At 46.4% G+C, this 15,653-nt stretch overlaps 1 protein-coding gene across 2 annotated transcripts; it reads right to left on the bottom strand.

The window, feature by feature from the left end:
• Positions 1-478: 478 nt before the first annotated feature.
• Positions 479-14,264, bottom strand: LOC129346165 (retinol dehydrogenase 16-like). 2 transcript variants are annotated; one of them, XM_055003466.1, is made up of 6 exons: positions 14,159-14,213; positions 12,428-12,498; positions 8,840-9,164; positions 6,371-6,629; positions 3,016-3,179; positions 479-1,434 (listed from the first exon to the last, which is right to left on the bottom strand). In XM_055003466.1, exons 3-6 carry the CDS (start codon positions 9,150-9,152, stop codon positions 1,217-1,219), a joined length of 954 nt encoding a protein of 317 aa, XP_054859441.1. In that variant the 5' UTR covers positions 9,153-9,164; positions 12,428-12,498; positions 14,159-14,213; the 3' UTR covers positions 479-1,216. The 2 variants fall into 2 exon arrangements, with proteins under 2 accessions (XP_054859441.1, XP_054859440.1); XM_055003465.1 differs by lacking the exon at positions 12,428-12,498 and having other exon boundaries at positions 14,159-14,264.
• Between the last annotated feature and the right edge of the window lie 1,389 nt (positions 14,265-15,653).

The raw sequence follows: 15,653 nt of genomic DNA, 5'->3' as shown, positions 1-15,653 counted from the left end.
GGTGTTTACAGGGGTCATTTTGTAGAAAAAGAGCTGGAGGAACTCATTAGCATAAATCATTAGCATATGCCACACCCCAAAAAGGGGCTGAAAATGGCCAAAAAGGGGCCCGAAATGGTCAGGATCGGGCCGCTGCTGAGTGGGAGAGTGATCCACCACCCATCAGAGGCCCGATTCGGGCTGTTTCAGCCCCAATCCAGGCCCAAAATGGTCGAGAGTTGGGCGGGGCCACCTGACATGTGACCTCTTTGGGGAACTGCTGGAACTATGTTCCTGCGTGCTCCCCCTCGAAATGAGCCCTGGGTGTTTAAAAGTATGCTCATATTGTTTAATACAAACTGTGCCCTTTAGGTCACAGGATAAGTGACCTGGAAAAATACTTCTTTGAAGTGTTCAGTTTGAAAGGACACCGGTTGGCTAGCACCTGTGATGTCACCATACAGTTCCTCTCCCCCAGTCTTTGAAGTACACTTTCAAAAACATTTCTTGCAAACTTTTATTAAGGAGAACACATGGGCATACAATTTATAACACCAGCATTCGTATGCCAACCCCAAAAGCATCACAAATGGGTATACCCGCAGATGAACAAGGGGGTTCTATTTGTGGGATTTCCCAAGTATGCATCCCAATATGACTTTATAAATCGGTTGAAAAAAGGAACCCCCAAAAAACTGTAAGAAGAGACTTGACAAAGACTGAATCTGCTCCAGGAGGCAAGGGGGGTGGCTCAGTGTGCAAGCCCCGAGTCATTACTGACCCTTGGGGGGACGTCACATCACGACGTTTTCTTGGCAGACTTTTTACAGGGTGGTTTGCCATTTCCTTCCCCAGTCATCGACACACGAATGCAATCCATGTGCTATGGCAAGCGTCTGTATCTGTCCTGGTTTGTCAAGACAGAAAAGTCCAATTTGCTAAAGTGTAGGGAAAATGCAACAGCCAACAATGTGCGGATGCAGCTAGGGAAACTCTGGGGGAAATACCAAGGCATTGGTCCCACATACCCTTCTATTATCCAACAGCAGGAAGCTAATGTGGGATACAGGTTGGAAAAAAATTCCTATTAAAGGGCACCAGAGAAATGCCCCCCCTCCAAACCCCTCCACTAACATCACAGCATTCTTCAAATGCTGGCAATATTTCTGAAGCATCACACAGTGAGATTTCTAGCCCTCTGCAAATTCTACTGCTTACACTGAATGGTCCCATGACTCTATTTGCTCTGTGATGGTTTTGGATAAGACCAGGTAAGCACCATGTCTGCCAACCACGATGGCATGTAGCTCAGAGGAAGATAAAAGAGTTTGGCATCCCAGCCGGCTGAATAACGGGTGCAAGGGTGAACAGCAATCAGACCGTGCTCCATGGCGTCAGTCACCAGCCTCAGGTTGGAATTGCAGCGGGAGTGCATTACAGAGACCGATTTAAGTACTACAAGAAGGGGGAGACAGGAAAGAAGAGGCAGCCGCTGGTCACTACAATTTCCTTTAGACAAAGCATGAATTAATTCCAATATAACTTCATGTGCACATTGCCTGCTAGTTACCCATTATACCGTCTACCTAGGCTGTACACTTTTCTGTATATCCCCCCTTTCTATCTATCCTCACATGTGCTAGCCCAACAATCTTGAAGATCTTGGATTCCAATTTAAAAACTCGTTGAAACAAAGGAAAAATGATGTGTGTGCCTGAACATCATCTTCTAGTAAAGTGAATGAGACCAATTATAAGCCTCAAAGCCCTTGGACACATCACAGTTTAGGGGGTTTTGAACTTGGAACCAGTGTGATGTTGAGGTTAGAGTGTTGGATTAGGATCTAGGAGAATCAGGTTCGATTCCCCACTCTGCCATGGAAGCTTGCTGGGGGACCTTGGGCCAATCATACTGCCTCAGCCTAACCTACCTTATAGGGTTGTTGTGAGGATAAAATCGGTAAACTGCTTGCAGTCCCCCACTGGGGAGAAAGGCAAGGTATAACTAACTAAATAAAACAGGTCTACCCTTCCATTTATGTCTCACTGAGAGCAGAACCACAAGTGACAAAAGGCACAGATTGGACTCGTCAGCTTCCCTCAAGTTTTGGCGGGAAATTTAGGCCGCTTGGTGGAATGTTGGACAAGTGACAGTTGAAAAGTCCATTGGACAGCAGTCGGAGAGCCAAGCTGCAAGACCAGGACGCCTACATTTCCCATCAAACCTTGAGGGAAGCTGACAAGTGTCCAATCTGTGCCTTTTGTCACTTGTGGTTCTGCTCTCAGATCAGCTTACATGGAAGTTCTAACATTCTCTTGTCCCGGCACTAAGGGCCAAGCTACACATAACAAATGACACTTGAACAGCAAGTGTATTTCTCCCTGTTCACTTGCCCTCCAATCAATCCACTTGCCGTTCAAGTGTCATTCATCATGTGTAGCTTGGCCCTGAGTTAGGCCCCCACAAAGTTCGCTTTAACATTATTGGGTATTCCCAGAGTATGAACAGAGAGTTTATCAAAGTATCTAATGAAGGAAACCAGGGCCGTTTCCATACTACTCACCTTCTTTCAGAACGCTGTGGAACACCGTGAAAAAAAGTGGAAGATAGCATCTTCTTGCATGAATTTTGTGCGATATCACGCAAAACTTGCACAAGAAGATGCAAAACTTGCACAAGAAGATGCTATCTTCCGCGTTTTTTCCGCGATGTTCCGCAGCGTTCCGGAAGAAGGTGAGTAGTGTGGAAACAGCCCAAGATGGTTTAATGCTTTTCGCATTCCTTGTCTCTATCCTTCTAGTCACCCTTTTGTGCTATCACCCAGAATGTTTTGAAGGGGGAGGGGACGAATGTCTTGCTCAAGCCGCTCATTGGGAGGGGGTAGCCACAGAAATAGCAATGTGTGCAAAAGCATGCAGCATGTCGCAATCTCTTTCATGGATGTTTTACAACAGCCAGGTGGTTTCTCAAAAGAGCCTCTTTTAAGTCTGCCTGGAGCAGCCCCCAAATTCAGAAAGGTGGGAGGTTGATACTCACTGGCCTGTAAGAAAGGTTCCCCATACACTTCCTTGGTCTCATCAGGGAGCTGTTCCCAGAGGCCCTTGAAGTTTTCACTGACAATATCTTCATTTGTGACCGTCGTTTTGAAGTAGCCTGGCTCAATTATGCAGACCTTCACTCCAAAGGAGAAGTTCTCACGCCTGGAAACCAAGACGATGAGAAGCAGTGTGTAACCATGGTTCTTGGAACATCAGAGTGGCTCAAAAAATAACATTTGAGAAGAGTCCTGGCAGAACAGGACAAGTTCCATTTAACCCAGGATACTGTTCCCAATTGCAACTTATGAAAAGTTGGGCCAACCTTGCTTATCTTCTGAGATCTGACAAGATCCAGGTCAGGGCATATTTATAGTAGATATGCTTATTCTCAATGTAGGCCGCTTGGCAGAATGTTGGACAAGTGACCGTAGAAAAGTCCATTGGACAGCAGTCAGAGAGCCAAGCTGCAAGACCAGGATGCCTACATTTCCCATCAAACCTTGAGGGAAGCTGACAAGTGTCCAACCTGTGTCAGGTGTCACTTATAGTTTGGCCCTCAGTCTCTTGCCATGAAAACCCCACCAGGAGTCACCATAAGTCAGCTATGACTTGACAGCACTCTCCACCACCACTATAAATATATGCTTTCATAGCATGTTGGACTAGGCTCTGGGAGACCCAGGTTCAAATCCCCACTCTGCCATGGAACTTGGTTGGTTGGCCTTGGGCCAGTCATACACTTTCAGCCTAGCCTCACCAGATTGTTGTGAGCAGGGTTCCCGTTAAGGTGCGCTCTGCGCAATCGCGCACGAATTTTAACCCCCCAGCGCACAGGTGAGAAGCCCAGCGCACAGAGGGGTGTCCTGGGCCCCCCTCCCTGTTTCCTGCTCCGAGGGCCTGCCTGGTGAGACCCTGGCCTCACCTTGATGTGGCCCGGCCTGGTGTGCCTTGCGCAGTCCCGGCTGCAGCCCCAGCCCCGCCCCCAGCTTCCCTGTTTCCTGCTGGAAGGGCCTATTGTGGCCCCAGCCATGGCGCGGAGGGAGCCAGAGTCAGAAGCAGTGGTGGATGGGCAGCCTTGGGGCCTCTCTGCAGTCTGCTGTGCGCCCGCAGCTCCAGGAGCCAGAGGTGGCGGTGGCGGTGGCAGCAGCAGCAAGGGCCTCACAGCCTTTCCCCTCAGCCCCACTGCTCTGGGAGCCATTGGCGCCGGTGACATGGGGCCAGCAGCCCTGCGGAGTGGGCGCCCGCATGGCCTCTCAGCTCGCTGCCGACCCACCTCTCCTTTCCTTTACAGGGAGCTAGAGGAGGCAGCGGCGGTGGCGGGTGGGCAGCCTCGGGGCGTCTTCGCTGCATGCCCGCAGCTCCAGGAGCCAGAAGCGGCAGCGTGGGGTGAGGGCCTTGCAGCCTTTCCCCTCAGCCCCGCTGCTCCAGGAGCTGGCGGCGGCGTGGGGCTTGCGGCCTCAGCAAGCAGGCATCCATATGACCTCTCAGGTGGCCTGCCGAGCCACTCCTCCTTCTTCTCACAGAGAGCTAGAGGAGGTGGTGGTGGTGGGCGGCCGAGTGTCCTTTCTCCTGTGGCTACAGGAGCCAGAGGAGGCAGCAAAGTTGGGCAAATGGCCAAGATCGAATGGGCAGTTGCGGCTCCTGGCCTCATCTGGCTCTCATAGAAACAACGGTTGGTAGCTCCAGGTAGGGAAATTCCTGAAGATTTGGGAGCTAGAGAAGGTAGAGGTTGAGGATGTCTTCTTCATATTTTCTTTCCCTGTGTCTCTTTTCTCATTACTACCAATAAAAAATGTCCTCTTTCTGGACCTATGGATATACAGAGGATAATAAGAGGCAGAGAAGAGACGGCACAGAGAAGAGAAGAAGAACTGGCAGAGCATTTCTTGTAGCCAAGGAGGAGGGGAACGGGAGGAGGATAAAAGAACACTAAGTAAATAGAGTGACTGTTCATTAAGTCTCCCATTTCCATTACAAAACCCCATTTTGCCAGAGGTTTACAACTGAGCCATAAAAATGTGCTCTAAACTGCAATTGGGCACACACGGTCTCAGTTTCGGAGAACAGATTCACCCTTTCAATTTAAAAGAAAAGCTGGTTGCTTTTATTTTCATTCTGTGACACACAGTCTGATAGGAACAGGTGATACCAACAATTAACATGATCCATTTAACAAGGCCCCTATCAATAGGTTAAAGCTGTACATGTGGACTATGTTAAGCAATATACATCACATTTACTAGCATGTTTAACACACAAGCATTATCTGTGATCTTTCATAATGCTTGTAGGATACCAAGATTTATTAATTTGTATGCATATATTCAGAGGACCGGTTTATCATGAAGTTGCAATGGAGACACTGAAAAACACATGAAACTGTGAAAGACACCTTTCATCTGACAGCTGTACAACAAGAGTGCTGGACTTTGTTAATTGCAGCAGAAACTCCAGTGCATTAAACTTCAGAAAGACTGAAAAGACAACAGAAGCTTAATTTTATATGAAGGCATGAGGTATTGGAGATAAATAGAATGTACAGCCAGCAAACAAAAATCAAAATTGTGGGGAAAAGAGAATTCTTGTTATCAAAGAGGAGTTGGACAGCTGAGGACAAATAGAATAGGCATTAGGAATTAGAGGCTGCCCAAATAGACCAAATAAGTGAAAGTGATCTCTAATAAAGCGTGCCCACTGATAGCACCCAATAATGCCTCAAACAATTCTTTTAATCAAATGGATTCTGGTTTTAGAAAAGGTGTGCTCAAAACTTGCAAGTTGCTGCTCACAAAAGTAGATTTCTGGCTCACAACACTGTACCGCTTAGAGGGAACATTGGTTGTGAGATATAAGTGAAGCAAAACAAACACATAGATAAAAATCAACTGACTGCCAATTGACTGAAATTTAGGCTGGAATAAATTTGGTTATGCTTTCAGGTGCTGCTGGGCCCCTTTTTCATTTTGCAGCCACAGACTAACACAGTTGCTTCTCTGCAATGAAGATTGCCTTTTGTTACATTTAATGGAGAAGGATTAACGATTTGGAAAGCCACCAGAACTAGCTAATGAACATAGGAATCAGGAAGTATCTACTACTATAGTTTGGAACCCTTTTCTGACTAGTTTTAAATTAAGAGGCAATAGTTATTCTGAAAGATAGATACCTTTCTAGACTGAACACAAGAAATCAAGTTTGGGGGGTGTTGCAGTAAGGATATCTGTCATCCAAAGTTTCCTTCTCTACCACTGTGACACCAGAATTCAACACTTTCTGTCACACAGTGGCTTGCCTAGAGAACTCTCTCACCCCCAAAGATATCTTCTCCATTGATCTGGAGACATAAACATTACCTGAGACTGTCAGAGAAAGCCTCGACTGCATATTTTGAAGGGCAGTAACCACCTCCAAAGAAGGAGAGCCGTCCCATGACGCTGGCCACGTTGACCACCCTTCCTCTGGCTTTTCTTAACAAAGGCATCATATGTAGCGTCACGTCCACCACCCCAAGAAAATTGACATCCATAATTTTCCTGAAGTGTTCCTTGGTCAGCCAATCATTGCTGGCTGTTGGGATGGAGATACCTGCATTATTCACCAACCCCCAAAGTCCTGAAAAGAGACAAGAGAAGAGGTTAGAGACACAACAGAGCCCTTTCTCTATGGAAAGGCATCTTGAGCACCCCTTTCTTCCCACACATCAGGCAAAGCCAAAGCCCATTAAAAATCTATTATTTACAAAAACGTGAGATATGAATTTAAATGATACGGAGAGAAGGTCTACCTCCCAGTATCTGTAAGAGAGGGATATTATTATCTAGCATTAATCATGCATTGGGGGCTAATTCTGCGAAGTGTTTTTCATGTAGGCTTGCCAACAAGCCGAGAGAAAGATGTCATGTCCCTTTCCTAGAGGCTTAATGTGTGCAAATGGGTAGATTAAGCTTTCCAGGGCATGGAAGTAAATAACACTAGCTGGTAAAATACATCCCCTTTACAAAAAGAGACAAGGGATTTTTTTCTTTAGGCCTGGGGGCTGCCCTATTTCCATGCCACCAACACAGTCCTATGGAGGAGCCAGCATCTGTGCTTTCACCTAGACTCACTCAGTGGATGGTCTCAAGCTCCAGAGCCTGGTCTCAGAAGCTAAGCAGGGTCGGCCTTGGTTAGTAATTGGATGGGAGACCTCCCACAAAGACCACGGTTGCAGAGGCAGGTGATGGCAACCCACCTCTGCTATTCTCTTGCCATGAAAACTCCACCAGCGGTCGCCATAAGTCAACTCTGACTTGAGGGCCAGATTTAATTCATTTCCTCACCTATATTATTACAGCTTTGATACGGGATACAGAAAAAGCATTTCTAGTGGTACTCACAAGCAGAGTATAGCATTTCCATTAAAGTCACAGGTTTGGATCTTAAGCACTATGCACAGAGTTGTAGTCACAGAACACAACTCCTCCTCTATCCCTCAACAACCTGCCATTCTTCTCGAAATGAAGTTCTGGGGACTTTACCCTTCTATTTTTTCATATAGCTGAACTTTGAGAGGTTAAAGTGCCGCTTGACTGCAACAATAAGTTGATGGAACACACCCAAAAACATTGGAAACCAAGCCTCAGAATACAATATCAAACGAAGAGCATTGTGTGAGCGCAGTCCACAGCCTGCTGCAACAGTTTGTATTATACCACACAATACTAGAGATAAGCGCATCGGGAGCATTTTTATATTGGTTTCTGAATGTGTGGGTGTGTTTGTTTACCAGAAATATTGTACAGTTGACCACTGAGGAAGGCCTGAGGGCTGAAATGCATCTGGTCTGTCGTTGTGTTGGTCGCTGAACTGTATGGAGAACGTTTTAGCTATTTTTAACATATGCATGTAGCCTGCTATTCAGGACCTATGTTTTTAATTTGAACTTTGGGCACACCCGATACCTTTAAGGAATATATTTTATATTTTAGTTTGTAACTTGACCCCTGTATTTCCCCCCGCTTGTTTGGGTTGAGTCTCTGGGGGCTCTCCCCCACCCACCCCAAACCCCTTCTCTTCTTCGTTGTTTGCTGGTAAAAATCTTGTACATGATAAGGTAGATATGGGAATCAATCCTTAGTATGCAAAAACAAGCCACATGGTTTTTGATCAGATCAGAGTTGCTTTGGTATACAACTAGAAGCATTCCCTCCTAAAGGAAAATGCATAGCGTAGGGGAGGGGGCAGCTAGGGGGGCTGCTGCCCCAGGTGCAAAATTTTGAAGGGGCACCACTTCCACACACCCCGCAGTGCCCCTTTGCCACTGCTGCCCGCCTCGGCTCGGCCCCCAGTGAGTCGGGTGCCACAGCAGTGAGCGGGGAGGCAAGCAGGGAGGCGTGTTGCCTCCCCGCTCGCCTCTCTGCCCCTTCACTGCTGCTGCCCACCTCGACTCAGCCCCCAGCGAGTTGGGCACCCCAGCATATGGCAGCAAGCAGGGAGGTGGGCTGCCTCCCTGCTCGCCTCTCCACCCCTTCACCATTGCTGCCCACCTCAGGTGAGGGGGGATGCTCCTGCACGATGACATCAAAAGTGGGGTGTGCACACATTCCTTCACAGGCTTATTTCTGCCCACATGTTGTGCCGTGTAATGCAAAGACAGATTGTGAACTAGGATGAAACCTCCACTCAACTGCAAAAGTTTGATGAACCAATGACTGTGAATAGAGATAGTCTTCCTGTACGCTAAGTGGGAGAAAGAGTGGAAGGAAAAATGTGTTGCATTCAGCTAGGAAAGAGCTACTCAAAACACAAGGGGTTTGAGAACCAAAGCATTTTACCATTCTAACCTTTGTCGCCAACCTGGCTTTTTACCCATTCTGTCGCTCTGGCCACACTTTCAGTGCTGCAGACATCCAAGATGATGGTTTGCACCCGTTCCGAAGTGTGCTCCTTTAGCTTCTCTGCTCCCTGTGGCGTGAAACAGGCTGCCAACACGTGCAGGCCCCGGCAATCCAGTTGTCTGGCTAGCAAGTTCCCAAAGCCAGAGTCGCAGCCAGTTATGAAGACGTACTTGTCCGTCAGGTTGCTCAAGATCTGCTTGCCACGAAACCATCGGAGCATAAAATAGAGGCCTGCTGCAAGTGCCAACCAGAGCCACATGGCCAAAGGATGCTATAATGGAAGAGAAGAATGAGACTTATGGGATACTGGATTATCGATAAGAAATGGGAGGCTGGAAATGAACTTAGAGAACCATTCCAGACACTGAGGGTAAAAACACACAGTGACGCCTGGCATGTGCTCTTTGAGTGTCGGGTTTCGCAATTTTACCTGGGAGCAGTAGTTTTAAAAGAGCTGTGGGATAGAGAAGGAGTCACTGTTTTTGTAAAACAAAGAGTTCGGGAGGGGGGTGGAAAAGAAAAGAAGCTTTCGGCTAGCGTCCTTAACTCCTTAGTTGCTGAATTACACAGTCTCCTTCAGCCTCTTTATTTTTAGGTCTGACAGATTTCATCCAGAGGAGTTGCTGAACAGTCTCTCCCTCCTCACCCCCTCTGCTGGGGGTGGAGGGGAGACTGTGTAGTTCAGCAACTAAAGAGTGAAGGGAGCTAGCCAAAAGCTTTTCTTTTCCACCGTTCCCTCCCAACTCTTTGTTTTACAAAAAGAGTGATTCCTTCTCTCTCCACAGAGATCTGATACAGTGGCTCTTTTAAAACTACAGCTCCCAGGTAAAATTGCAAAACCCGGCACTTAAACAGCACGTGACAGGCGTCACTGTGTGGTGTGAGACCCTGAGCTCTGTCTTAGGCAAGCCACTCTCTCTGTCATTTATGGCCCTCAGACAAATGCAATACCGATCTGATGTTGCATAGCTACTTGCACGGCTGAAGCACAAACAAGTTTCGGAACCCATGAAAAGCTACATGGTGTGAGTGAGTGAGTGAGAGAGAAAACATTAAAAGCTCTGCAACAGGTTGTGTATTATTATTGTGTATTATTATGGCAAATAAAGATTCCCAAGTGTCATGGACATCGACCTATATTCATGCTGCAATCTTATGCACACTTAAGTGGGAGTGGCATTTACCTCCAAGAAGACCTGTCTAAGATTGCTTCCCCCAGGGAAACCCTGTTTTTCCGCCTGTCACTGCCACCAACACTTTCAGTGAGAATGTCCAGACATTTATCGTTCAAACAAATACCTTACTTGGGAGTAAGTTCCACTGAATATAGTAGGATTTACTGCTGAGCAAGCGTACATAGGACTTGACCTGTTAAATCTCAAAGGAAGTGATTTAGCATGATGTCCTTATGTGCTTATAGAGACACAAACTGACATTTTCAAAATCAGCTCCTTTTTCTCTGCGCTAACAATTCTGGGGTTCTAAAGGCATGCAAGCACCAGGACCAAAGGTTCTGTTTGCACATACCACTTAGTTGCAGATCTGTTAATATGCAACAAGAAAACACAAGGTTACAGCCGATATTCACTCTCTTGCTGTTTTTCTTCTCAGCACACTCTCCTGGGAGAAAGTCCTCTTGACTAAATGGGACTTACTTCTAAGTAGACTGTTTAGGATCACTCCCTTAATCAGTCTTTTAAATCGCGGATTCAAGCTAAATTGAATTGGAATGGTGCATTAACCTATGCTCCAGTTCAACAAATGCATGCTAAACATTATACATGGTGAGGTTGCAGTCCTTCTCCTCCTATGCAACTAAACAATGCCCTTAGAGTCACCGTGGGCAAAAAGTGGGGGGAGCCACATCAATAGTGAAATATAATAAATATCTTTTCCCTACCGCACCATTGTTTTTTCTCCTCTGTTTGCCTCCATCTGGAGGCAATTGACAGGACTTATATCGTTCTAGCTGGAATTACCTCCATAAATCACTTCAGAGCTTGCATTCTTGTAAATCTAAATCAGCTCCATACAGGATAGTAGTTGGAACAAAAATCGGAGACTGCGGGTTTTAGTCAAATAAGTTTATGCTTGCTTCCATAACATACTCTTTGCTTCTCAACTAGAGACGGGCACAAACCGGAAAAAAAATGAACCGTGCGGCATTTCACAAACCATTAACTTTCATGAACCTGCCATGGTTCGCAAACTGGTTCATTTGGTTCGTGAAAACATCACATCCAGGTCAGCAAATCATCACTTGCAGGCCAGCAGAAGTTCTGCAAGAAGTCCATCCCCTGTTGCCTAGGAAACTGATTGATTGGCGCCAGGCTGTCTGCAGTGACGAACCAAAAAAATGAACCAAACGAACCAGCCTAAAGTTTGTGGCGGTTCGTCAGAAATGGGCTCTGATGAACCACGAACCGGCCCGGTTCATCACGAACTTTGGTTCGTATTTTGGTTCATGCCCATCTCTATTCTCAACTTGCAATGGTTCTTTGGGAGGCTTCCATAGAACATTGTCTTTGCTCCCTTTCTGTGTTAGCTCAGCTCTGCCCTGACTTCTTCCAAACCTGTTTTGGTACAAACCTTCTTAAAAGTCTGCAAGGGAAGATACAGATTTCCATACCTCCCCCTCCTGCGCACCGGTTTACCCTCCCCTCCACACACTGCTTGTAGGCTTTTTGCTGTAATTCTTAAAAATAGATCATAGAAAGAGATCTTGGGGTTATAAAGGATAACGTAATGAAAATGTCAACTCAGCGCATGGCAGCAGTGAAAAAACTGAAGTCCACGCTGCAGATTATTAGGAAAAAGGACTGAGGGCCAAGCTACACATGACGAATGACACTTGAACGGCAAGTGGATTGAGTGGAGGGCAAGTGAACAGGGAGAAATACACTTGCTGTTCAAGTGTCATTCGTCATGTGTAGCTTGGCCCTGAGAAAGAACTGCCCAGTACTGTCGTTCTATAGAGCCATTGCACAGCCTCACTTAGAATACTGCCTGCAATTCTAGGCATTGTATTTTAAAAATGTAATTGCAGAGATGGAAAAGTAAAGAAGAGGACCGCCAAGACGATCAAGGATTTATTTATTTTTATTTAAGTTATTTATAGTCCACCTTTCTCACTGAGGGCCAAGCTACAAGTGACGAATGACACTTGAATGGCAAGTGTATTTCTCCCTGTTCACTTGCCTTCCACTCAATCCACTTGCCGTTCAAGTGTCATTCGTCACTTGTAGCTTGGCCCTGAGACTCAAGGCAGATGACACAGTGTAAATTAGCGCCGTCAGTTTCACGGACGCTTCAATAATCATTGTAATAGGCTCTATACATGCAAATTTGCAAAGATTTAAAATCAGCAGAAATAGAGCACAAACAGTTCTAAGATAGAGAGAGCCAGTTTGGTGTAGTGGTTAAGAGTGCAGGACTCTTATCTGGAGAGCAGGGTTTGATTCCCCACTCCTCCACTTGAAGCCAGCTGGGCGACCTTGGACTAGTGCTCTCTGGAGCTCTCTCAGCCCCACCTACCTTGCAGGGTGTTTGTTGTGGGGATAAAATGGCATACTTTGTAAACCACTCTGAGTAGGCATTAAGTTGTCCTGAAGGGTAGTATATAAATCGAATGTTATTATAATTATTATATTATTAGATTAAACAACATTAAACAACTACCCAACAGGCTCATACCAAATGCAATAGATAGCACACAATAGCACATCATGATAAAGTTTGTGGTTCTTATCCCTCTGAGATGGCTTCCTTACAGTATTACAGAGAACACTGACCTCTATGCTTTGTTTATTGGCCTGCCAGAACAATGGGTTGGCAACTCTGTAGAACAGAATGTTAGATTAGATGGACCATTGGGTCTAAGCCAGAAGGGCTGATTGGTTGTTCTTAGCATTCTTTGTAACAGGTAAGTGCAGCTTCTAAGACAGGGATAGGCAACCCACGGCCCTTATGCTGGTTGGTCTGAAAGGTGCTACTGGACTCTTTACTATTTTGCAACTACAGACTAACACAGCTAATTCCTATGAATCTGACGAAGAGAGGTGTGGTTCTCGAAAGCTTCTGCCACAATAAAGTGGGTGAGTCTTAAAGGTGCTACTGGACTCTACTATTTCGCAGCTACAGACTAACATGGCTAACTCTTCTCTGGACCTTATGCTGACAGTAGCACACCAGTTGGCACTCAGGGCCAGATCTGCACCAAACAACTGAGATGTCAGCATTCTTGTTGGGCCAACTACACAGGAGAAGTCAACTGGCATGGCTTATACCCAGAGGTTTTTTCTGGGAAAAAAGGAGGCGGAACTCTGAAGAGGGAAATGAGGAAGAAACACACAGGATTCTTTGAAATCATATTATTTTCACGCACTATTGCCGAGTATTTTCAAAAGGTGCTGGAACTCTGTTCCTCCGCGTTCCCCCTGAAAAAAAGCCCTGCTTATACCCATCACTGATCCCCCAGATGGACACGGTTGGGCCTCTGCTTGCTCCATGTGTCTCTGGCCGAGTCCATCCTTCCTCTCCCCCACATTTTGTTAGCAGGCCCACCAAGGTCTTCATAGACATCACACTTTTTTGGTCCAGAGGAGTTAGCCATGTTAGTCTGTAGTTGCAAAACAGTAAAGAGTCCAGTAGCACCTTGAAGACTAACCAACTTTATTGCAGCATAAGCTTTCGAGAACCACAGCTCTCTTTGTCAGATGAAGAGAGCTGTGGTTCTCGAAAGCTTCTGCCACAATAAAGTGGGTGAGTCTTAAAGGTGCTACTGGGCTCTTTACAGTTATGCTTTTTTGAGACATTTGGAACCCACCCACCCCCGGCACCTACCTCTGTGCTATTTTTTGCACATATAGTGCAAAAATAAAAATCCCTCAAGGCTCAAACCAGGTCACTTCAAGCCTTCAACAAAAGCTGTTTTCAGGGGGAACGCTGGAAAGGAGCCGTCACCCGAGGGTTAAAAAGCTTTCGCAACAGAATTCATGACCACGCTCGGTTTGAAAGAGCTGGTAAAGTTTCCAACTCTCTACGCTTGTCACTCCCCCCACCCCCGCCACTTTCATTCTTCCTCTTCCCTATTCATTAAAGAAAATGAGAAGCCACCCTCCCCCTTCCCACCCCAGATCCTTCAATCTCAACTTTCCAAAACTTTGGAATTCCTACAGGCAGGCCAGCAACCCGCTTCCACCCCGCGCCCCACAGAAGCATTATTTCCCCCTGAAAACCGAGTTACAAAACAGCCAGCAGACCTACCGCCCAAGCTTCCCTCGGAGCAAAAAGCAGCGACTTCCTAATCTTGCTTTCTCCAGGGGAAAAAAAATTCAGCAAGGTCTGTTTTATGGAGAGGCACCGTTCGTCCCGCCCATGCGTAGCGCCGCCCGGAGCGAAGGCGGAAAGGGCTTGCAGACGGCGGCTTCCAGAGCTTGGGAGAAGCAGCCCGTGTCTTGTTGTGGGCTTGTGGCAAGCTGTTTCCTGGCCCGTGAGCCGGCTTGGGACCGGCGGAGGGGACTTTCCTCGAGTTTTAGGCTGCAGCGCTTTTTGCCTTCTGCCTTTGGAAAAAAGTCCCGTCGGAATCTACGGGGTTTTCTTGCAAATAAAAATTTTCAAGGGTTGCCTTGTTTGTCCTTTTAAAGGATAAACCCAGCGAGAGAGGGAGCGAAGCTTTTACCTGCCGAGGCTGCTGGAAGATGCTATAAAATTGGTCGGATTCGTCCGCAGGAAGAATGAAAGTATTCAAAAGCTTGGGGGGGGGGGCTGAAACCATTGGGCTAGACCGCCTGAAGGGTTAAACTGCGTTTTAGCCCTCTTCCCTCTCCGGTGCCAGATTCTAAGCACTTAAGCTGTTGATTGGCAGGTGCCGCCTATGCCACTCTTGCTCATAAAAACGCTAGAGCTGGCTCTAATGATATCCAGAGAGAGTAATTTAGGAATAGCCCAGGCTAGTTTCTTTCTTTCTGGAAAAGAGTCCAGTAGCACCTTTAAGACTAACCAACTTTACTGTAGCATAAGCTTTGGAGAATCACAGCTCTCTTCTGGGAACTGTGATTCTCCAAAGCTTATGCTACAGTAAAGTGGGTCAGTCTTAAAGGTGCTACTGGACTCTTTTTGATTTTGCTACTACAGACTAACACGGCTAACTCCTCTGGATCTTTCTTTCTTTCTTTCTTTCTTTCTTTCTTTCTTTCTTTCTTTCTTTCTTTCTTTCTTTCTTTCTTTCTTTCTTTCTTTCTTTCTTTCTTTCTTTCTATTTAGTTTTAAAGGGTGGGGATGTTATAGTTTATAGCTATCTTCATCTCTATTTTCCACTGCCTGCCAGATGTTTGGCCTGGAATGTTTTACTCCTCACAGATGCTGGTTTTATCCAAGAATCTAGGAGTCAGCGAGGTATCGCCTGAATACATGCCACATCCCAAGAACTACAGCTGTTTGCAACTGGCCCGTTGTTTTATGTCTATGCTGATATCACCTAGGGATAATAATAACATTTGATTCAGTACAACTTGATGCCCGCTCAGAGCGGTTTACAAAGTGTTATAATTATCCCCAACAACAATCACCTTGCGAGGTGGGTGGGGCTGAGAGAGCTCTGAGAGAGCTGTGACTGACCCAAGGTCACCCCTTCAAGTGGTGGAGTGGAGAATCAAACCCGATTCTCCATATTAGAGTCCTGCTGCTCTTAACTGCTACACCACACTGGGTGTAGGGTTGCGAGACTTCAGATGGTGGCTGGAGATCTGGAATTGCAACT

Source organism: Eublepharis macularius, chromosome 19, assembly GCF_028583425.1.
Source record: "Eublepharis macularius isolate TG4126 chromosome 19, MPM_Emac_v1.0, whole genome shotgun sequence".
Classification (NCBI taxonomy): Eukaryota; Metazoa; Chordata; class Lepidosauria; order Squamata; family Eublepharidae; genus Eublepharis; species Eublepharis macularius.
Note: the sequence above shows the minus strand (reverse complement) of the source record. Positions and strands in the feature narration are given on the sequence as shown.